General features: G+C 64.0%; 2 protein-coding genes across 2 annotated transcripts in view; one reads left to right on the top strand and one right to left on the bottom strand.

Annotated features, from left to right (window-relative positions):
• The window catches only part of POLN (DNA polymerase nu), a 74866-nt gene extending 62282 nt beyond the window's left edge, over window positions 1-12584 (top strand). Inside the window, exons 19-24 of the mRNA XM_081158255.1 lie at window positions 2024-2155; window positions 4075-4185; window positions 4471-4549; window positions 9913-9980; window positions 10942-11003; window positions 12243-12584. Coding sequence (XP_081014381.1) covers window positions 2024-2155; window positions 4075-4185; window positions 4471-4549; window positions 9913-9980; window positions 10942-11003; window positions 12243-12416 — 626 coding nt within the window. The 3' untranslated portion in view covers window positions 12417-12584. The remainder of the gene's footprint in view (window positions 1-2023; window positions 2156-4074; window positions 4186-4470; window positions 4550-9912; window positions 9981-10941; window positions 11004-12242) is intronic.
• Window positions 12585-16428: 3844 nt separating this feature from the next.
• On the bottom strand, window positions 16429-22305 carry NAT8L (N-acetyltransferase 8 like; the record flags this gene model as incomplete). The annotated part of the gene is made up of 3 exons (XM_081148581.1): window positions 16429-18511; window positions 20574-20738; window positions 21933-22305. 3 exons carry the CDS (start codon window positions 22303-22305, stop codon window positions 18144-18146), a joined length of 906 nt encoding a protein of 301 aa, XP_081004707.1. The 3' UTR covers window positions 16429-18143.
• Window positions 22306-22561: the final 256 nt, after the last annotated feature.

Raw genomic sequence — 22561 nt, 5'->3', positions numbered from 1 at the left:
TCGTGCTCCCACCAAGGGGACCCTTACCCTCTGGGAGACAGGCCTGCAGGTGCTTACAGCTTAAACAGCAGAAACCTGATCAGCCGGGTCAGCATGTGGCGGACGGTTGTGTGAGGAGGAGCTGGCGTACGTGAAGCACGGAACAGAAGCCCTTGCAGGGCCACAAGTCATCCTGCCACGAGGGGGGCGGGGGGGGCAGTGGCCTTTGAGTGTGACGGACCCATTGACAAGGTGTAGGGAACAAGAACCCAGGGCCGGGGGACCACACTGGACCTGGATTTCCCCCGGAGTCTCTGTCTCTACTGCTTTGGGAGCTGTCCCATCACTTGCTCCCATTGCAAACAGGGTTTCTGCAGGTACAGGGACCTTGGCCAACCTCTGCCCGTCAGATATCCCAACAGCCCCACAGAAGAAAGGAGAGGGATTCTTTCTCAGCCACAGGTATTGGGCAGTATGAATTCTCCTCCAGCCCACACTCTCACAGGCGTCAACTATAAAGCATGGAAAAATATGATAAACGACTGCCTAAAGGCACGGAAAAGTGACCCAAAGCGGAAATTGCAGGTGGGTTGACACTTGGAAGGAAGGAATGGTGCAGGGCGTTTCCCATGTGGTGACTCTCCCCCCGAAGGCAGGCCTCCGTCAGTGCTGTGGGAGGCTAAGGCTCCACAGAAATCCATCATCTCACCGGCTTGAAGAGCCAGAGGGCAGATGGGAGCAACCAGAGAATCTGAGAGCGAAGGGAGCGATCTCAGAGGAGAGCCGAAGAAGAACCACTGCTGAGTGTGAACTCTGCCCAGATCCCTGGCTGACCCCTAAACATTCAGACTTTAAACAACCCAGCCAAGGCCAAAAGGACTGATCTGAGATTTCAGCCACTTCCCAATGCAGAGGGACAAAGTTTAACGTTTGACTTCAGTCAAATTAACTGCCCCCTTTAAAAAAAAAAAATTGGTACTACTGAGGAAGGCACAGCAGAGCCCACAGTGTCTACAGCGTCTCATCCACGAGACCCAGGACACAGCCCCAAACTGCTAAGCACTTGAAGAAGCAGCACAACTTGACCCATGGCCAAGAGGAAAGGCCGTCGTGGGGGCAGATCCGAGGTGGCCCAGATGCTGAAATTAGCAGACAAGGATTTTAAAGCCCTTGTGATAACTGTGCTCAAGGGTGTCAAGGAAAATATTCTCATAATGAATGAAAATTAGGGCATCTCAGAAAAATCGAAGAACCGAATTGAAATTCTAAAACTGAAAACTGCAAGGTGAGAAATAGCAGTCCCCTGGCTGGGCTTAGCAGCAGATGAGACACGAGGAGGGGCTTGGCCGCGGACAAGGCGCCAGGTCCCACCCGCCGGACCTGCCGAGTGTCGGGCCACCACCTGGTTCCTTCCCGACAGCCGGCGGTTTTCCGTGGGAGCCACAGCAGAGGCGCAGTGGCTGGGTGTCCCAGAAACAGTGTCACAGGTGGATTGTTCCAGCGTAATGTGCCCATGAAGCTATTGTGTGGTCTTAATCAAGCCCCAAAAGGGAAATTGGGGTGTTTTTTTTTTCATTTCAAGCCAAATGAAGAGTTAGGCAGGCCCGGGCAGAGGGGAAGGACTGAGGGCTCCGAACTCTCTCTCTTCTGGGAGAAACTGTGGCGCACAGGGCACCCCAGCCTTCCCCACTCTTCCTGGCCAAGCACTGGAAGCAAACATCACCCCTTCCCTCTCCCACAATGTTCACGCTCTGTCCAGAACCTCCAAAGGCGTCAGCCAGCCGGGGCCCGCGGCGGCCGGGCTCAGGGAGGCCAGTCAGCCTCCTTCCTTCCGAGGTTTCTTCTCTGGTCGTATCTCTACCTCCAGGCTATGGCTTCTGGACCGTGTTGTCTGAAGGCCCCTTGGGGCCCCTCTAGGGACCCCTGAGGTGACCCCGTGCAGAAGCAGCAGACCCACTCCTCCCCCACCACGCTCGTGCTCTCGGAGCTCAGTCCCCGCCTGTGCGTCAGGCTGCCTCTGACCAAGGCGTTTCCACTCATGCAGGGAAGGAGCGGCTTGCTGCTTGCCTCGGAGTTACCCTGCAGGAAGCCTCCCAGTTTCTGGAGAGTTTTTTGCAGAAGTACAGAAAAATCAAGGACTTTGCCCAGGAAACCATTGCCCGGTGCCACCAGACAGGTGAGCCAGCAGCAGCCAGAGCCACTGGCAGGCCCCACCCCTCTCCCAAATCCAACCTGCTGCTCCAGTGGGCGCTGGACAGACGGGAGGGAGGGTGGGGGGTTGATGGATGGGGCCTGGGTGGGTGTCCAGCCCCAGCTGTGTAAATGGGACCAAAGGCTCCACCTGACAAGGGCCCAGAGCCAGGCTCTGCTTGAGGCAACAGAATTAACAAGCTGGAGTTAGGAATGATAACTGGGTAGATAAGCATAGAAAAGTAACATCCTGCCCATAACAGTGGAGAGAGAGTGTTATTGTTGTGAAAAGCGCACAGTAGAATTTTAAAATTTCACTATAATTTGGTCACAGATTTCAAAGAATATCAAATAGAGCATGTTCTGTGAGCACAACGGGCTGAAGGTAGTTTTATATTTATATGTGTGTCCACTTGTCCACCTCCTTGTTTGGAACTTGCCGCACTCCTAAGTGACCTAGGATTAACAAGTCCCAGTAAAGTGACATTTTAGAAGTAAATGGCAGTAAAGGTACGTCCTGTGAGACACCGTGAGGCGTGGCCTCGCTGACACTTAACTCGGGTGAGGGAGTCCTTCCACGGAGCATTTCTAAGAAGTGGGAACACAAATGGTTTGTATTCAACACATTTGGGAAAGAGTAGTGGAGCAAATTAGAGAAAGAAGGGAATAAATGTCAGAGCAGAAGCTCATGATGTAGACAACAGGAGGCATCAAAGGTGGGTGGAGGGGGAGCAGAGAGCTCAGCACGCACTTGAGTGAGGTTGGAATCAGCTGGAGAAGCAGCCCAGCAGCCCTGAGCGGCTCCAGCGTTCCTGCAGCATCCAGGCTCTCCTGGCCCCTCCCGGGGACGCTGCTGACCGTTCTCTCTAGAGCCTGTGACCAAGCCCATGAGCATCGGGTGGCCCCGGCACAGGCTCCTCCGGGGCCTGACTGCCTGTCCAAACACTGGCCAGTGCAGGAGCCTCTGTAAGCCTCCAGCAGGGCAGGCCGTGGCTCCCTGAGCCCCAGGGTGAGTCCCACAGAGGCCTGCAAGGTCCCAGCCTCCACCTGCAGCCACCTGCGTCCTTACTGTGGCCATACAAGCCCTGACCATCCCTGGGCCCAGGAAGCCCACACTGGAGATGAACAGAGTGGTATTAATCCTGAAATGTTAAAATAGTGATAGAACCCAGCGTTGATGAGAGTTACAGGGCCAGGGTCACCACAGACAGAAATGCAATCTAAAGTCGGGCACTGTGCCCTGCTCACTGGAGCCAGGCGCGATTTCAGTGGCCTCCCGTAAACTGACTTGTGTGACGCTCACGGCAGCTCTACAGAGTGGGCAGTGTCGCCATCCCCACCTCACAGCTGACAGGTGGGGCTAGGCTGCGGCCCAGAGCCAGAGCCCGCCCTCCCTTGGGCGGCTGTGGGGCCTTACAATTCCACACGTGAAGTATTCGTGCCTTTGACCCAGAAATCACCCTCCTGGGCAGACACTAGGAAATAACTCCGACGGTCGTTACATCTCCCACAAGTGTTTGCTGCCTGCCTGCCCTGTGTCAGCACTGTGTCAGTGGCAGGGCACCAGCTCCTGGATCTCGAGAGGAGGTGGCACCTGACCCAGCGCAGGAAAGGCCAGGAACAGCCAGGGGCATTGGCGTGGCTTCGCCGTTTTTGGAATCAGCTGAGGAAGGGAGTGCAAAATCGTGCCACCCTCCTGCCGTGCTTGTTTCCCACCACAGAGCCCGCTGGCCGAGCAACAGACCTCGAGGCCTCTGGGCCAAGCTCCCAGCCCCACTCTGGCTCAGGGTACCGGAAGGGGTCCTGCTGGGCCCCTGGCCCGAATCTGAGGGAGCCGTGCCCACCAGGGCGCCACACTGCCTGTCCACTTCTGCCTCTCATCCTGCTCCCCTTCCTGTGGCCCAGGCTACGTGACGTCCATCATGGGCCGGAGGAGACCGCTACCAAGGATCCATGCGCAGGACCAGCAGCTCCGGGCTCAGGCAGAGCGGCAGGCAGTGAACTTCGTGGTGCAAGGTACCCCGAGTCCTCAGCTCGCCTGCTGGGGCCATTCCTTCCCGGGTTTTTAGCAGCTGCAGGGCTGGGTGACACCCATCATACCATGGTCCCCCTCTTTCCTGCTCCTGTCCTCCCAGCACACGTGGGGGCCCCTGACATGTAGGAACCGTGAGATGGGGGATCTGGGTTGTGGTGGGTCATGCGTGACACGCGTGGAAAGTTGAGACAGCTGCCTCGTGCTAGGCAGTCCCCCCGGGGCCTGGGCCCCACGTTGTAGTGAAGCCGAACCTCCTGTGCCCACAGGCTCCGCCGCGGACCTCTGCAAGATGGCCATGATCCACACCTTTGCTGCCGTGGCCGCTTCCCCCACCCTGACTGCAAGGTCAGTGAGCGAGTGGCCAGCCTGCCCAGCCCGGCCGAGCTATGCTCCTGCTGTTCCCAGGGCTCGGGTGGCCTGGGAGGCCTGCTGCTCTGTGGCTGGCCCCAGGCACACAGCCCAAGCTTCCCACCTGCCGTGGGCCCAGGTCACGGTTCCAATCAAGATCACCACCCCAAACAGAGGGACTCCCTTGAGTCTGAGCTCCTCTCAGCACTCCTGGGACGGCCCTTTCCCCTGACCTGGGCTGGGCCAAGCACCCAAGGGCCTGCTCACAGCAGCACCCAGTGACAACAGGCCATTCGCCTTGGGCACCCTGAGGCCTCTCGGGAGCTTCTGAACTCCTTCAGGCACAGCAGCTGCCCACCCTGGAGGTGGAGGGACCCAGAGCCTGTCAGAGGGGGCACAGGCTCCAGACTGCCCCCCTCCCACCCCAGTGCTGCCCCGACTTCAGTTAGTGCGCCGGACGCCCAGCTCTGCTGCTGCCCCAGAGCCAGCCTTCACACATCTCGAAGGAGGGGCTCCACCAGGCTGCCAGGGCCACGGCTCTCTCTGGTCTGTCTCTGCCACGGTCACTCCCCTCGGGTGCACCTCCTGAGTAGCTGGGTGACAAGGAGCCCTAGCCCAGCCTCTGCCGGCCCAGAGCCACCCCTCCCAGCTCCCCAGGTCCTGGCCCTGGGCCCCAGGTGGCTAACCTGAAGTCCCCAGACAAGTGAGCGTGTTGGACCCCAGAAGGTCTGGCTCCCTTCCTCCTCAGCCCCCAAGCACACTGTTGGAGTAGAGCCATCCCTGCCGAAGGGCCCTTCACAGCCGGTCAGCATGCCCACCACCAAGGAGGGGCTCGTGGCGGGTTAGGCAGCATCTCTAGATGGCGAAGTGTCTAGTGGTCTCACCAGCCCCAACCTGAGGGGTGTCACTCTCACCCCCCAGCCCCCACGGGCAGGTGTGTCACCGGCAGAGGCCAGCTGAGCTGCCCTTCCTGCCGCCCTCGGGGACCTGCTCGCCGGGGAACCCTTTCCATCTGAGCTTTCCGCTTCCTCTGGGCTTCTCACGTTATTGAACTTTCTCAAGGCCTGACTTTTCCTTACCTGAGGCTTCATCTCTCTTTAGGAAGCCATGTGCCCTGGCCCATTTGGCTCAGTGGTTAGAGTGTTGGCCTGCGGACTGAGGGGTCCTGGGTTCGATTCTGGCCAATGGCACGTACCTTGGTTGCAGGCTCATCCCTGGCCCCTGCCGGGGTGCATACGTACGGGAGGCAACCGATGGGTGTCTCTCTCTCACATCGATGTTTCTCTCTCTCTCTGAAAAGCAGTGAGGAAAATATCCTCCATGATGGTTAAACAAAAGCCCTCTCCTGTGTTTCTTCAGAGAGTTCCTGCTGCTCATTCTGACTTTGAGCTTGTGTTCCTTTGGGGACATCAGCGATTTTGTACGAAGCATGCACCAGGCCCAGGCCACCCCAGGACGGTGGAGTGGCATCCATCCCAGTCTGGGAGCGGGGAGGAGACTGTCCCCACCCAGGCCACACACCCACTGTCGGCCACGTCCCTTTAACCCTCCATCCGCGCTTCTCCTTCCACCCTGTCCAGGAGGCCACACCTGGGCCTCTCCAGGCCCCTCTGACCCCCGGTCCCTGCACCAGGTCTGGGCTGCGTCTGGTTTCTGCAGGGACTGGGGAGGCAAGAGCGGAACGTGAAACACTTTTATCTCCAAGCTCCTCCTGCCACGTCGCGTTGCAAGCTGCACCCAGGCTTCCTAGGGGTTTTCGGGTTAGTGCCTCCGCCCCGTGCATCCTGCTCACTGTGTCGTTCCTGGGGGGTAGGTCTGGGAGAGGGTGGGAGCGGCCTGTGCTGGCTCACCCTCCAGGCAGGTGGTTCTGCATCTGTGACATCGTCAATCTAGACAGTCTGGCTGGTTTCGGTTTTGTGGGGTTGATGAAGCTGGTGTGTGAGGATTTGGGGTATTTGGGGTGACAGAGTCCTGGGGCAAGCAAACCAGTGTTTACCCAGGAAGTTACCAGCCCAGCTGGTCACCTTTCTGCCATCTGCCCCTTACTGTCCTCGGGATGCTTTTCACAGCCCAGCAGCTGTGGGGTCAGCACACTTCCTGCTCCGTGTTTTCTGAACCTGACCTGTTCTTCCTGGAGCAGTAGACAGGGCCCTGGGCCGTGCCTAGAGGGACATATGGGCTGTGCGTGGGCCATGTCTGCCTGAAGGTGCGGGAGCGAATGTGTGTCCGGGAGGCCGTGGTCTTGCAGGGACGCACCCCTCCAGAGCCTCATCCTGACGCTCCAAGTGCCCCATGGGCCGCAGCCACGGGACAGACCCACTCGCTGCCCACGGGCCACAGTAGGAAGGCTGGGGAAGCTCCCACCCCGTCTCTGGCTCAGCTGTCGGCGTTGTGGCCTGTGGACAAGGGACTCTGTGGAAAGGCCCTCCCAAGTGTCAGAATGTGGGGGAGCTGGAGAGCAGCTTCGGAGACTGTCGGCCCCGCGCCTGAGTGAAGAAGGGAAACTGAGGCCCAGAGCATGGCCCAACGTGTCCACATTCATGCAGCCGGACCAGCTGGGCCTCCCTGCCTGGAGCTGTGGCCTCCCTTGCCCTGCGCCTTTGAGAAGGGACTAGGAGCCCCGCCTGAATCTCCAGCCTAGGCGGTGGCCTCAGGGAGACACGTGCTCTTTGCCCTGGGTACATGCAGGGCACTTGGAAGATGGCTCATCTCCTTGCCCCCTGGGCAGCCCTCTGACCTCTGGCTGCCTCCCAGTGCAGCAGCACCCCGAGGACATCCTGTGGCTAGGTCTCGCCCAACACCGTGGGGCACTTGCTCTCTTGGCCTCCAAAAGGGGCAGAGAAGGTGCCTGGGGCCCAGGGCAAGCAGGAGGACCAGCCAAGCAGTGAGGAGTCGCCTGGAAGGACTGCTGGGGTGGTGGGGGCAGGACCTGGACTTCCCTGAAGAAAGGGCTGTGGGCAGACAGTCCTCAGCAGCTCCAAGACACCACTCCGGGGGGTGGACAGGACACAGCAGGAGGACTCAGCCGTGAAAGGCCCTGAGCATGCCGGGCAGAGAGGGACGGGGACGGTGGACCTGATGCCGGTTTCCCTGCCCCCACTCCCCCTCGCCTGTTCCTGCTCCCTTCCTGTGCCCAGGCTCCAGTGAGGAGTGTGGTGACCGCAGTCAGCTGCGAGCTGTGTCCCGACCCGCGGTGCAGGCCCATGGCAGGTGTGAGCCACCGCGGCTGCTCGGAGGGCTCTGCCCTCCGCGGGGGCCGAGGACCCCACCAGAGGCCTTGAAGTTAATTAAAAGGTCTGACTCCAGAAGGGCAGTGCCCACAGCCTGGGCCAGAGGCTACAGGTAGAACGCAGGCGCACCTCCCTGTGGCCAGCGGCCTGCTCGGGGCCGGGCCTGGCCTGACGTGCTTGGGATGTGCCCTCCCCACTAGTGACACAGGCCCAGCAGCAGCGGCTCAGACTCCAAAGGTGGGCTTTCTCCTTTCTTGAGCCGGCCAGGGCACCTCAGTTGCTGACTTTGGTCCAGGGTGGGGCCAGGGTTCCTCTGGCCCCCAGCCCCGGACCTCTTGGTGCCTCGGTGGCGCGGCTGCTGCAGCTGGCGGTGCGCACAGGCCAAAGCAGGAAGGAGTGACGGCCACAGGGTGCCTGAGCCCCGCGAGCCAGCCCCGACAGCCCTCCTGGAGCTGGAGGGCACACAGCTCAGGGCCACCCCCGAGAACCCCATCTCCACCCCCCAGCGACAAGAGGACCCCCCAGATCTCCGCTGCCAAGTCCTGGCACCTTCCACAGAAGGTACCGCAGGGTCCGCCTCCCACTGGGGTTTGAGGAGCTGCCCGCCCCAGCCCCGGCCCACCGTCAGGATGACCACTGCCCGGTGGGCCTCGCCACACCTCCCAGCTTCCTGGAGAGTCTAGGCCCACGGCTTCACCCCGTGGGAGGTCTGCCTGCTGCCCCTTTCTGCCAGTGCTGGGCCTGCCACCGACAGGCAGCCAGGTGACAGGACCGGATGTGGCGCCCGGCCTTGAACCAGTTCACTCGAGGGGCAGAGCACACAAGACCCCCAGACCCCCACCATTCTCAGAGGGCTGCAGACCCTCCAGGTCACCAGGTGGGCCGCCTGCTCCGTACCTCCCCTCCCTGAGTGGATGGGGAGCCACCTTCATCCACCCTGAGGGAGGGGCCGGCACCAGATCTGGGGCCACAGGCCAAGGCAGGCGTCACCCGCCCAGGCACGTAAGCCAGCCACGTCCCACCTTCTGAAGAGGCCTGAGGTCTTGCAAGTCTAGCCACAGTCGTGCTCTGTGCAGCCACCTTGGAGCTTCAAGAGCCCACCCCGGGTGGCCCTGTCACTGCATCCCCACCCATGCACTTCTGCACCCGCCGCCTTGTCACTTGAATTTAAGCCCTGCTGAGACCCCTGCCCTGGGCAGTGTGTTACCCACACAGAGTGGACTCTCGGTCCACAGGCCCTCTGTACAGTGTCTGCACCCCCCCACTTCCTCTCCCTGCTGAAGCAGGAGGGAGAGACACCCCCCTGCCTGCTGAGGAGCTTGGAGAGGGCTGCAGGCGAGGGTGGTGGGTGCTGGGCTGTCTCCCCAGAGCCAGGCAGCCCCAGTGCAGGGACTCGCCGGGGAGGGAGCTGGAGTCCTTGGGGCTGGGCTCAGCCCAGAGCCCAGCAGGGGGAGGCAGGTCTCGGGCAGGAACTGGAGGGGGCTGCAGGGAGCAGGGCCAGGCTGTCCAGTGCTCGAGGCACAGCCTCCATGCCGAGGAAGGAACCTCTCTGGTCCTGGCCGGACAAGGGAGCTGGGAGTTGAGGTGCTTTCTTTTACCCTTTAGAGTTTTGAATATACTTTCCAAATTTTATTAAATATTTTTTTGACTTAATAGCCAATTTTAAAACAAGGGTTGTCCCTCCCATCAGCTTCCCCTAAGCTAGTATTCAAAGTGGGAGGTGCTCGCAGCTCCCCCAGGGTCCCCCACGTTCCTGATTCGTCTTCGGCCCTCACAGCACCCCCGCACCCAGTGGTCCAGGGAGCTCTTCTCCCGCTGCTGCTTGGACTTTCCACCCACTGTGCCCTCACCAGGTCCCCAGGTGGGGTGGCCCCTCCGCCAGGCCTCCTGCCTCCGCTGGCCTCCCTGGGGGCTGCCCTGAAGAGAGCGCAGTGACCCAGGCAGCAGCCCCGATGGCCTCCCGCCCCCCGCTGAGCCACGTCCTCTCCACCACCCTGGGCCAGCCCTCAGAGATGCCCCGTCATCCCTGTGCACACGCCCCCAGATGACGCCCCCTGGCTGGGCAGACGGAGCTTGGTGCCTTGACCGCCCCCATCCTAGGGCGACTCCCTCCTGCGCTGTGTCTTCCAGGTTGGTTGCCCAGATTCATGATGAGCTGCTGTTCGAAGTGGAAGACTCACAGGTTCCGGAGTTTGCAGGTGAGCCCAGAGGAGAGCAGGCTGCATTTATTCCTCAAAGAGCTGAAGCGTGTCCCTGTGTCTGGCCCGGGCTGCACCCTAGCCAGCAGCCTCACGGACACCAGTGCTCCACTGTGGGCCGGCCCTGGAAAGGTGGGGGCATCGGGGCCTCCCAGGCTGTGGGGGCGTGTGGCGGGATTCTGTCGCTGAGGCTCAGTGCGGACTCCAAGCCTAGGTCGCTGCCTTCTCTGAGGGACGGCACTGCCAGCTGTAGGGAGGGCCAGGATTTCCTCCCCTCAGCACAGCTGCGGGTGCGGGCGGGATGCACCCACTCTGGCCTCGGTGAGAGCAGGACAGGCATCTGCCTGGCCCCTGAGTGTTTCTGTCCAAATCTTTGTATTAACTGTCAGGTAACTTAGTGGGATGGAATGAAATGTTCATTTATTAAAGAGGCAGGCTAACTCTGAGACCCTGCACCAAGCTGACCCTACCTACCCCACCTGGCTGCTCCCTTCCCAGGGCCCGAGCACAACTGCCCCATGGTGACCGAGGCCCCGGGGGCCATCCCACCCCGGCCACGGAGCTGCCCTGCAGGCTTTACCTTTACCTGGGCCTCCACAGAGAATATGGGGAGCGTACTGGGCCTCCTGCCCCGGCTCCTCCTGCCTCCTCGGGGCCCAGAGCCTCTGGACGGAGAGCTGGGGGCCTGGCCTGACACCTGCCCAGCCCTGCCCAGCACCGGCAGGGGTGAGGGAGGCCAGCAGCTGGGTGGGGCCTGAGTGCTGCTGGGACGGGATGGCCCCCCTCAGGTGGGGGACCCACAGTTGGGACTGTGAAGGGCCTTCAGGCCTGTGCTATAGACATGGCCATGGGAGCTGGACCCAGCCAGGAGCACTGGGGGAGGCGAGCAGGGGGCTGGGGTTCTCGTGCCCCAACTCTACCCTGGGCTCAGGCTGACCCTCCCTCCCTTCCTTTATCCCAGCTCTTGTCAGGGGCGCCATGGAGTCATTGCAGCACGTGAGGGCATTGGAGCTGCAGCTGCAGGTGAGAGGAGGGGCAGGGACCAGGTGGTCACACTCCCCCAGCTGCCAGAGCCTCCTGGGGCAGAGTCCAGCCCTCCGAGGGCAGGAGAGCCAGCACAGGGCATGGCCCAGCCCTGCCTGCAGCACCTGAGCCCCAGGCTGCCCTCCCCCGCCAGCCCTGGGAGGAGCCAGGTTACCTGGGGTAACAGTGTGGCCCCTCCACCTGGCCCGAGCCGCACCGGGTGTCCTCAGGGGCTGCAGGAACTGGGCCAGGCTGGGCAAGGAGTGTTGTCAGACCACCCAGGGCTGCCCACCTACCTTAGGTGCACCCTGGGGCCTACTGAGCCTGGTCCTAGCCCCACTCCTGGCTGGTCACCTCTGAGGGGCTCCCCCAAGCCATTGGGGAAGACGGGGGATAATGAGGGGTGGGAGGCTCTGAAGCCTGTGGAGAGACATCCGGGTCCCTGTCCCTGTCCCTGTCTCTTGGAGGGGCTGCTCCAGCCACAGGCACCCGGGGCCACCACGGAGAAGTGCTGCAGGAAAGGTGGCTGATGTCGGCTGCATCCTTGAGCTCCCCTCCCTCCTCGCTGGATGTGGCCACACTCTGTGCCCCTAGGGCCCCTGCATGGGCACCCTTCACCTTGTCCTATGGGGAGTGGCTTGACAGGGTCAAGGAATGCCTGCAGAGGCCCAGCCAGGGTCAGGAATTCCTGGGTTCCAGGGTGGTCCACGCTTGCTGCTGCAGCAGGTGGAGACGTGGGGGGGCTTTCTGTCCATGGAAGCCCAGGAGCCCCCCACTAGTAGTCCTGCAGGTTACAGGGAGCTGCAGCTGGGCTGCCCCACCCACCCTATCGAGAGGGAGCAAGGGCCATCTTAGGACCAAGGTCCCAGGGAGGACTCTCCAGAATCCCTGGCACCTCTCAGGGCCAGCCAATCCTCCAGGGGGCAAGGGCCCGAGGTAGCCAGCACAGGTAGGGCACCTTGCCTGGCCCCACCCCTGCAGGCATGCTCACTGGCACAGGCCCTGGCAGGTCAGGTGGTGGAATCGAGGTGTTAGGACGGGGGGTGGGGGTTGAATGTGCTGTGAGCCTGTCTGCCTGTGCCTGAGAGTGTGTGAGTGTGTGTCCATCCACAGCGCGTTGCTGTGGCGTGTCTGAGCCTGCCTGCCTGTGCACTGTGGGCCCTGTCCCCATGTGTGGACCTGGGGGGTGGCCGGGAAGCTGGCTCAGGCCTGGTGCTCACCTCTGGCTGCCGCCCACAGGTGCCCCTGAAGGTGAGCTTGAGTGCTGGCCGCTCGTGGGGACACCTGGTGCCACTGCAAGAGGCTGCGAACCCTTGGCCACGCCCATGTCCTGCCGAGTCTCCAAGCAACCACCAGGCCACCGCTGAGCCCCTGGTCAGCACCTGCCCCCCCGGGCCTTCGTTTTGTCTGTAGTCCAGGGCAACAGCAGGAGGACAGAGCTGGTTCCCACCAGCCGCCGGCGTGGCCTTCGCTAAGGTCAGCAGCTGGCGGGCTGTGCTGGCTCTGTGGGCTGGGCAGGACGTGGCCCAGGGCAAATCCGCCCTCTGAGCCATCACCGGGAGTAAACGCTGTATACAAAGTTGCCCTCGTTGCTGTCCAAGTGACTTCCCCCTGAGGGTGGGAAGTGCCGGCCCACAGCCCCAGCCACCCGGCCAGACCAGGGCTGAGAGCCCCATGCAGGCGGCCAGGGCCCAAAGTGCCCATGGGCCTCAGGCAGGCCAGTGACCGGACCCTGGGAACAGTCTGTGGCCCCCCAGTCTACTCTGAGCAGTTCTCACAGGCCGCCCAGTACCAAGGGAAGGGCCCAGCCGTGCACCACAACAGCCTGACAGCAGCCCTATGCAGAGGCACCCACATGACCCCCTTGCACCGTGGGGAAACTGAGGCACAGAACGCTTCATCACCTGTACAAACACACCTGGCTCCTCAGTGCCCCGCTGGGACTGCAGCCCTGGGGCCCTGCTGCCTCTACCTCGGCCCCGGGAATGTGCCCTGGGCCCCACTTCCAGACCCCGTCACCCTGAGGGGGCTCAGCCCCTCCCAGTAGCTTCCTCACCTGGATCTGGGCTCTAACCCGGCCCCATGGCACCTGTCCAGGGGTGGCGAGCATGTTGACGGTGCCCAGTGGCCCAGGTGCTCCCTTCCACGCATGCCAAGGCTGCTCGTTTAAACGGTGGCCGGGCTTTCTGTGCTGCTGCTCTCGTGAGCCCACCGGACATGCACCGTCTCCTCCAAGAGACGTGGTCACTGGTGCCCAGGCCCAGGCCTGCCTTTCTCACTGGTTTCCTGGGGTGAGCCCAGGCCTCCCTGCCAGCGGCTGGTGTTGAGTGTGTCTGTGGCGGCCACACCTCTGGTGCCTGTCCTCACGCTGTCACCTCAGAGGCACAATCCCTGGAGGGCTTCACAAGGGACGGCCAGGCTTGGGAACCGATGTCCAAGCATGTCCCCCGGGCCCACCTGGCCTGTGTGCCGCAGGGCTGATCCACAGGGCTGGCGCTTCCCGGTGCTGGCCTTTCAGGCTTCAGACCCAGTGACACTGGCTCAACCTAGAAGATCCCAGAGCAGGGAGCACCCCCAACATCCCCCCACAGATGAGGGACAGACCCTCGGGAAGGGGTGTGCAGGAGCAGGGCCCACTGTGGGGAGCTGGCTGGGTGCAGGTCCTTATCAACAAGGCCAGGGGTCCACCCTGAACCGCTCCTCACCCTGTCGCCCTGCTCTCCCACCTGGACCCCCAACCCCACGCCCTCCCCTCCCTTACACCAGGCCCCACTGCCCCTCCCAAGTGGGTTTGATGCCACCTGCAGACACTCAGGTCTCTAGTGGAACCCCCAGCAGGAATGGGGCACCTCAGCCTCACAGGTCACCCCTGCACCTGTCCCAACCCTGGAGCCCTGAGTCTCCAGAAAACCGGCCCTTCCGGCCCGCACTGGCTGCAGACGCCTCAAAGAAGCACAGAAGCCAGTTCTCAACTCTGGTTTTATTGAAAAACAGCAGCATCGGGCTGTGCAGGCAGAGGGGCCACACGGCTCCCCCCTCCTGCTGCTCACACCCCCACAGGAAGCCGGGACCCCGCCAACCCTGGCCCTGCAGCCTGTTGCTGGGACTCGGCTTGCCGCTGCTCCAGACCTCTCGGGCTGTTTTGGCACATCCTGGGGTCTCAGGAAAGTCACCCCATCGTGGGCTCACACAAAGTAAACCAGGCACTGGGACAGGCTCTGGGCTCCGCCGGACTGAAGAGGTGGCAACCATGGCAGTCATGGCCAAACAGCCTGGCCCTGGCGACCCATGTCACCAAATCTGATCTTGGCCACCTTCCCCGCATGCCCAGAGACCCAGGAAAACACTCGTCTGGGTCATGCCATCCTCGCACCGGCCCGTCCAGCACCCTCCACCACGGAAGGAGCACCACATTCCCTGCCCCCTGGGACCTGGCAGGCCCAACACAGCAGCAGAGCTCGGGGCACAGGCACCGTCCCTGCCAAGCACCTCCCGCCTCCATCCCAGGCGCCCTCCCTGTCACTGCACACGTGCATGTGCACACATGGCACACACACACGTGTACACGCAAGCACACCCTTCTTCAAAATGGCTAATTATTGCTGTTTTAAAAAAACAAAAAATGCATCTGCAGTGGTAGGTCGGGTCCACCGCAGCCTCACAACCCCGGGAGCGTCGTCAGCACCGAGGAGCACTCACATCCTAGGACTGGCCCCTCACCCAGCCCAGACCTCAGACCCCAAAGCCTCGTGAAGGGGCCACCGGGGCAGGAACGCGGGCATGTGGCCAAAACCAATTCACAGAAGTTGCTTCAAACAGCCCCCAGCCCTCAAACCAGCCCCTCACAGTGCCAGCCACCCCCAGGGAGGCAGGGGCAGGTGCTTGAATTGTCGATGTTACCCCCCACCCCCGAGGACAGAGCCAGGCACTAAGGCGCAGGGCCCCGAGCACCTGCCAGACACCTGAAGAAGCCCCCTGGGAGCCTCCCCGCCCTGGCTCCTGGAAGGGCCTCCTCTGAAGGGAGACACCCAGCAGGACCGGGGCCACCCAAGGACCTCACGGCCGCAGGCCACCTGTCCGCAGGGCCTCCAGCCTCAACCTTCTCCCAGGGCAAGCCCCTCACCCACTCAGGGCAGGCTCCTCCACCCAAGGGCAGCATTGGGAGCCCAAGCCAGACACAGGCAGGGGTGCAAGGGAAGAGACGCTGCCACGGCCCCCCAGGCCTCACCACATGGCTAGCCTCAGCACACCCAGGCCACCGACCCTGGGAGCCAGCTGTCTGCAGAGCCTGTGCCTGGGCAGGGGCCTGCCCTGCCCACCAGCCACATGCCAAGACCCTGGTGGCGCTGGGTCAGGCCCTGGAGCCCTCGGCTACCCTGGGTCCCACTGCCGGGAGCTGCCCACCTAACAGACACATTCTGGAATATCCCACCTCCTGCTCTCTGCTCCAAAAACAGAGGCTTCCAAACAGACAACAGACATCCTGGGAGCCGTGGCCCCTGAGCACAGATACCCGGCCCAGGGCCGACTTCCCCTGAGCCTCCCCAGGCCGCCATCGGGGAGAGCCAGGAGGCCAGCAGGGAGGAGAGGGCCCAGGGCCGGCCAACTCGGAGAAGCTGCCAGACACACCACCGAGCAGGCCTCAGGACACTTCACAGAGGTAGAAGAGGTAACATCAGAATTTCTACAAACGTATAAAATTCACATCTCAGTGCACGTTTCCGGAGTAGTTGGCCCAGGCTGAAGGGAAGTGGCTGGCCAGGGGCAGCGCGCCACCGGGGTGCCCAGCCTCGGGCCAGCGGGGAGAGGGGGAGATCTGCCCCCAGAGGACCTCGGGATCAGCTGCACACTGACCAGGTGAGGGCCCCGTCCTGGGTGTAGAGCACGCCCAGCCTGGCGGACGCACAGACGCCTCTGTACACCCACCTCAGCAGCTAGGCATCAGGGTCCTGGACTGGCGGCCACCCTGCCACACCCTCCCCGCATCTCTGGCAGCAACAAAGGGCACTAAAGGTTAAGAGCCCAGGCAGCGTCCACCTGCTCTGGGCCATCTGATGGGGGAAGACTCGGCAGCCCATCCAGATCCCTCTCAGACAGAGGCCTGCACAGGGACGGCCACACCGTCGCCCAGGCACACCACCAGCAAAGTGCCTTGGTCAACACCAACCAGACACTGGAGGCCCCATGCTCTGCCCTGGCCCATGGGTTCCAGCAGCTCCCACCCACCCGCCCCCACCCCAGGGACCAGAGGCTCCAAAGGCACAGGATCGGAGACAGCTAGTGGCATCCCCAACCTACCCCGACACGGCCCACCATGCAGACCTCTCGAGGCCACCACCTGCCCTTCCCACCCCACCAGGCCCCACGGCACCTAAGGCTGCCCCGAGCCGAAACCAAACGGAAAGAGAGAAAGGCACAGCTGTTTGTTTCCATTTTGCTAAAACACTTTACGTCTGTCTGTATAATCCAGGTTAACAAAATCTGAGAGCTGCAAGAAAATAGGGTGCCGATTTCTGTACAGTCTACAAAACTCCCACCCCGGGCGGGGCCCGGGCGCCTCCAGGGGTATGTACAGGGGAGCGGGGTCTGTACAGGTTCTGCAAGTACCTCACTGCCGGCAGCACAGAGGGCTCCTGGGAAACTGGGCATTGCGTTTACTTGCTAACTTCCAAAGCGCCTTTTAAGAACATCCCCTCTGTGGTCCCGCACGTGGGTCCCGGTTCAGTGACCCACTGCACCTGCCACTCCCCCCTCCTCCAAACCCCCGAGCGTAGGGGTCTCAGTGGCCAGGTCCAGGCTCACAGCCAGACGTGCAGCTACTGCCAACCACCACCTGCCCGTCCCCAGCCTCCAACCTCAGGAGGCTGAGAGCACAGCCAGCCCCAAGCCACACGGACGGTGAGGTCCACTGGTCCCTCCCCAAGGCAGCGGCACATCGGGCTGGACGGGGCGGCCCACAGCCTCCTCAGAAACCAGGGATGCTCTTTGGGGGAAATGCTGAGTCAGGGTCTCCCTCCAGATTCCAAATCTTGAAATCCTCCGCCCACCCGGCCACCCACCCCGACCAAACTGGGCCAGAAATAGTGCATACTCTAGACCACACGGGGGTGTGTGTGTGAAGGTATCGACTACCGTTTTGTCCCAAGAATTAAAGACATGCAGAGTGCTATTCTGTCTAAGTAACTTATTAAAAAAATAGGTCTGCTTCAGGCTGGGAGAAGCTGTGGGCTCATGGTGGTGGCGGCGGCCTGGGTTAGTCAGATTCACGGGCTGTGAGGCTGGGCCATCCTGGGAGGGCTGGGAGAGGCCCCCGTGATGTAGCTGGCGCTGGGGGAGAGGCCTCCCACCCTGCTCTCTCGAAGGGCCCCGACCATGGCTGTGCAGCAGGTTGCTATGGGAACCACACCTGGGTGACGATGCCAATAAACAAAGCCCGGGCAGGGGAGGGGTGGGGACCAAAAGGAAAGAAGGTGATTGGGTATCAAAGCAAAGCTGACCTGGGCGAAGCAAGGGGCTTGTGAGACTGGCCCTCCCAAAAGCGGGTGGCTGCCGGGGCTGGCTCGGGGCTGGGCAGGGCACCCCGAGTCTGGGCCCAGTGGGTGGGGCAGCAGGGCGGGAGCTGTGGGCATGCAGCATGCTGCAGCCGGGCCTTGTGCTCAGCATGCAGAGCAGAGAGGCCCGCGGGGCAGTGGCTGGCTGGCCCAGCAGGCCACACCTCCTGGGGACTGATGGCTGAGCCGGAGCCTGGCTGGTGGCCAGGGACCTGCTGTGCAGGGGCCTCGCTGCAGAGGGTCTGTGCTCGGTGGGCAAGGCCAGGCCTGCCCCAGCGGTCGTGGGCCAGGAGCCCTGCAAGCCAAGGCCGAGCAGCTGTATGGGCATGTGGTGGTCCATGCTGTCACTCTTCAGGGCGTGGTCCCAGCAGGCTGAGGAGGGCAGGGGGTCATGGCTGCAAATGACCCACCCCTGAAGTGTCATGGATGAGCGGTAGCCCCGTCCCTCCCAGAACCAGCCAGAGAACCACGTGATGTCGAAAAAGGAAAAACCCAACAGAAACGCCAAGGTGAGCGTCTGAAAGCAGGCCCGGGCGGCGGGCAGGTGGGCACAGGCGGATGGGGCGGCCAGGCGGCGGGCGGGCGGCGGTCACTCCTCACGCAGCTGCAGGCGGTAACGGTGGTAGCGGACCTGGAAGAAGAGGCGCTCGGCCAGCGAGAGGGTCATGCCAGGCAGCACGTAGTGGTCACTGCAGCCCATGTGTCTGAAGCCCAGGGACTCGTAGAGCTTGTGGGCAGCCACCTTGACGGCCGTCGTGCCCAGCACCACCGCAGAGTAGTTGTGCACCAGCGCGAACTCCAGCACCTTGCGGCCCAGCGCCTTGGCAATGCCCTTGCCGCGGAAGCGGGAGTCCACGGACATGCGCAGCAGCTCCAGGGCGTTGTCCGCCTCATGGGCACGCGCTGCCACGATGCCCACCACGTTGCCGTCCAGCACGGCCACCCAGAAGCAGGAGCCTGCAAGGGATAGGGCAGTCAGGGCTGCTGGCTCTGCTGGGTGGCACAGCTGCCCCTGAGCCCTGGGAGCCCTCAGCCTATAGGGCCCCCCCCTGCCCAGCAACCCTAACCAAACGCCTGGACAGCCACGGATGGCCACAGAGGGGCCGTGGGTGCCACAACCCTGAGGGCCACAGGGGATCTTGGGGGCTCTCCTGGGTCGAGGCTGCCATGACCTCGGGGAGGCTCAGGACAAGGTCTGTGGACACTTGAGAAATCCAAGTGGGGAGCCAGGATGGCCATGGGCACCACCCCCCACTGACCCTGGCCTCTCCTGGGCAGCCAGCCCGGTGACCAGGCCAGCTGTCCCTGCCCATGGCCTACGCAGGGCAGGAAGGCTGGGTGAGGCCTCAGCAAGGAGGGGAGAGGGAATGAAGACTAGAGGACAGAGGACTGCAGGGCACAGGCCACTGGGAGAGCCTGTCACCTCTGGCGACCAAAGGCCCAGGGGCTACACACAGTGAGAGCCGGCTGGGGGTGGGGGTGCCCACTCCGAGGAAATCTGCCTGCCAGGCCTTGCTATGGCCGCTCCAGCCTCCCTCACCGAGTCTTCCCACCTCACGCTCCCTCCTTGAGGGGCCAAACTCTCCCCGCTGAAAGTTCTGCGCCCGAGCCCTGCCCAGAAGTCTCATCACTCCTCCACCGCCCCGGGGGGTCCCCTGCTGTCTTGTGGGCCCGCAGTGCCCAGTGCCACACTGAGACCTGACACGCGGCCGAGCTCAGCAATGGCTGAGCGGGGTGCTGAGGGCACGCTGCCCCTGACTGCCCACCGGCTGGCCTGCCCACCCACCCAAAGGTCAGGACAGTCCTGGGAGACTCGCCCCTCCCCAGGCCTCAGTTTCCCGACCGCACAAGCAGTTCCATGAATCCAGCACATCCTCTCCCCCGATGGTCTTGCTGCAGACCCACCGATGTCTCAGGGGGGCCAAGCAGGGCCCCACTCCCCATGTCACACTCGGAGAGGCTGCAGCCCAGCAAGCACAGGCCTGAGAGCGGGGTCCGCGTGGCACAGCTGGCCCCGAGCGAAGGCCCCCTCAGCTCCTGTGGCCTGGGCCCTGCCACCAGTCAGGTGGTTCTTGCCCTCTGGCCCGTCCCATCACAGGCAGAGCCAGGCAGAAGCTAGGGCTCCTCCAGGCTAAGATGTTTTGTCTGGGCCTGGGAAAGGGTCAAGGAAAACCAAAGGTGCCCAAGGCCGGCTGCACAGCTGCAGGGGTGGGGGTGGGGCCAGCCACTACAGGAGGAGCAGGTGGGCACAGGCGCTGGCAGGGCCAGGGAAGGTCACCCTTGCTCTGGGACACCTTGCCTCTCTTGTCCCCCCCTGTCCTACCCTGACACCAGTCTCTTACTAGTCCCCAAACAACTCTTTGGGCCCATCCTGCCCCCTCTCCTCAGCCCGGGGACCCTCTAGCACACCCCGGAGGGCGGAGATGGAGGAGCCGTCCTCGGCTCTGGGCGTGGAGAAGAGCAGGGCCCTGCCTCCCAGGACCCGGCCTGCCCCGGGCCAGCCTGGAAGACAGAGAATGACGCCCAGGGGCTGCAGGTCCAGGCCCCTCCCTCTAAGGAGGCCTTGCCAGGGGTTGGGGCAAAACCAGCTGGCTCATGAAGTGGCCCAGAGACCAGAAGTAGAGATGAAAACTTAAGACCCTGGACCAGAAAGGACCTATAAGAGGTGAGAGACCCCACCCTCAGCAGGAGCCAGGGACAGGGCACCCGGTGGCGTGAAGAGCAAGTCCAGGCACCACGGCCGGAGGCCAGCTCAGGCCACTCAGCGCCCTGCCCTCGGAGGATGAAAGACAGGCCCAGGGCCAGGCGGGCCCATGTGGACACTCAGGGACCCTGGGTCAGCACCAAGGACCTAGTTCTGTCCCCCAGCCTCTGCCAGCCCACTGCACCCCAACTCCTGGCCAGAGCCCTCAGCTGCCCAGAAGTCTAGTCATGGGGCCCACCCTGGCCTGGGCCGGCCTGAGGCTGCTGAGATGAGGGCGGCTCTGCCGGAGGGGGAGCCTGGGGGCCCTAGACTCACCCGGGGGCTTCATGTAGTACTGCTCGATGTCAGCCATGTCCGTGTGCAGGGCGCAGTCCAGGTAGGCGAGGATCACCTTCCGGCTGTAGTAATAGCGCAAACCCAGCAGCCCGGCCGGCACCAGGAGCGTCAGCAGCAGCGAGCGCGTGAGGGTGAAGCAGAGCACTGTGGGGAGAGGAGCTCGTGAGAACGGGGGGAGGTGGTGAGGACAGGGGGGCACGGCGGGGACCTGGGGGGCACGGGGGATGCCCAGGGGAGGCTGAGGACAGGAGAGGGGAGGTGGGCCAGGCCTGCCACCCCGGGAGATGGACAGGAGGCAGCCACGCAGGGCACCAGCCCCTAGTGAATAAGCCCGTTGGCGACACACAGAGAGACCCTGACCAAGTGGCCCAGGCCGCTTCCCCTGGAGGAGCAGCGGTCACCTTAGCCGCTCCTTCCCCTCTTCCCTGTCATCAGACTTCGCAAGGTGAGGATGCGCTGCCCTCCCAGCGACATCACGGGCGGCTGAATGTCCTGAGGACAGCGGTGCCTCTGGGCAGGCCGCCCGCACTGACCAGCAGGGCCCCCGGGGCAGGGCCCTCGCCCACCACCCAGGTGGTTCCTCAGCTGGGGGAGGCTCTGCCACCTTCCTGCCAACCTGGCCGGCGGGGAAGCCAAGGGGTTGCCGGGCCAGGCTCCTGCCGGCCGGCCCACTCCCCTCGGGAAGAGGGGGCGCCTTCAGAGGGAGGGCCCAGGCCCCCCGCCCCAGGCCCCGCGGGACAGCCCCGGGGTGGGGAGGGCAGGGCAGGGCCCGGCTGATGCGCCTGCAGCGCGGGCGCCCCGCTGCGTGACCTTGGGACAGCGCTGCCCACCCGCCCGCCTCGAGCTCCTCATCCGCGAAATGGGGAGAAGCGCCCCAAAGGCCTCGGCGCCCCTGCCCGCCCTGGGGGCCCGCGGCCCCTCGCTGGGCGCCCTCGGGGTCCGCCCCCCGCTCCCCGGAGCCGGCTGCCTTCCGCTCATAAATTAGCACTTGGAGCCGCCGAGGCACCTCCCCCGCCCCGCGGATTAAATATAGTCACGGCGGCGGCGCGCGGCCCCGCTCGGCGCTACCTGCCGTCCGCGCCCCCACCGGGGACTCGGGGGGACGGCCAGGCGGGGACCCGGGGGGACGGCCCCGGCCGCGCTCGTTCCCACGCCCCCGCCCCGCTCGCCTTGGCCCCGAGCCCGGCCGCCGCGCAAAGCGGGGCCGCGCGGGTGCGTGTCCGCGCGTGCGAGGGGGCGGGGGCCGCTTCCCGCCCGGGCCGAGTCGGGGGCCGGGGCGGGGGCGTCCCGGCGGGGGGGTCCCGGCGCGTCCCCGGGCGCGGCAGGGGCGGCACTGACCGGCGAGCAGGGCGCAGAGCAGCTGCGCGCGCGGGTGCTGCCGCAGGCCGCGGAAGGCCGTGTTGGGGATGCGCTCCATGATGCCGTCGTAGAAGATGCGGCACGCCGCCTGCTGCTCGGCCGCGCGGAACTCGCGGATGCACACGCCGCGCCCCGCCGGCTGCCCCGCGCCCCCCGCGCCGCCCAGGGGCAGGGGCTGCGGCTGCGGCTGCGGCTGCGGCTGCGGCTCGGGCGGGGGCGCGGCGGGCAGCGGGGGCCACATGGCGCCGGCGGCGGCGAGCAGCGCGTCCTTCTTGGCCCCCGGCAGCGCCTCATGGTCCTCGGCGGCCACGATCTTCGTCTCGCAGACCATGTCGGGAGGCTCACAATGCATGCACCCGGCCGGGCGGCGCGGCGCGGGGCGCGGGGCGCGGGGCGCGGGCCGGGTGCGGGCGGGCACAGCCCGGGCCCAGGGCAAGGGCGCGGCGCCCTCGGACCCGCGGCGGCGGCGGCGGCGGCGGCTCAGGGGCGCGGGGCGGAGGCGGCGGGCGGCCGGGGCGCGCGCTGGGAGCTGCGCCGCATTTTGGAGAAGTATTTATAATGCGGCGGCGCCGGTGCAGTCGCGGCGCCCGGGGTCCCGCAGGGTCCTA

The sequence above is a fragment of the Miniopterus schreibersii genome (assembly GCF_964146895.1).
Source record: "Miniopterus schreibersii genome assembly, chromosome: 1".
Lineage (NCBI taxonomy): Eukaryota > Metazoa > Chordata > Mammalia > Chiroptera > Miniopteridae > Miniopterus > Miniopterus schreibersii.
The sequence above is the reverse complement of the archived record's forward strand: the minus strand, read 5'-3'. Positions and strand labels throughout refer to the sequence as shown.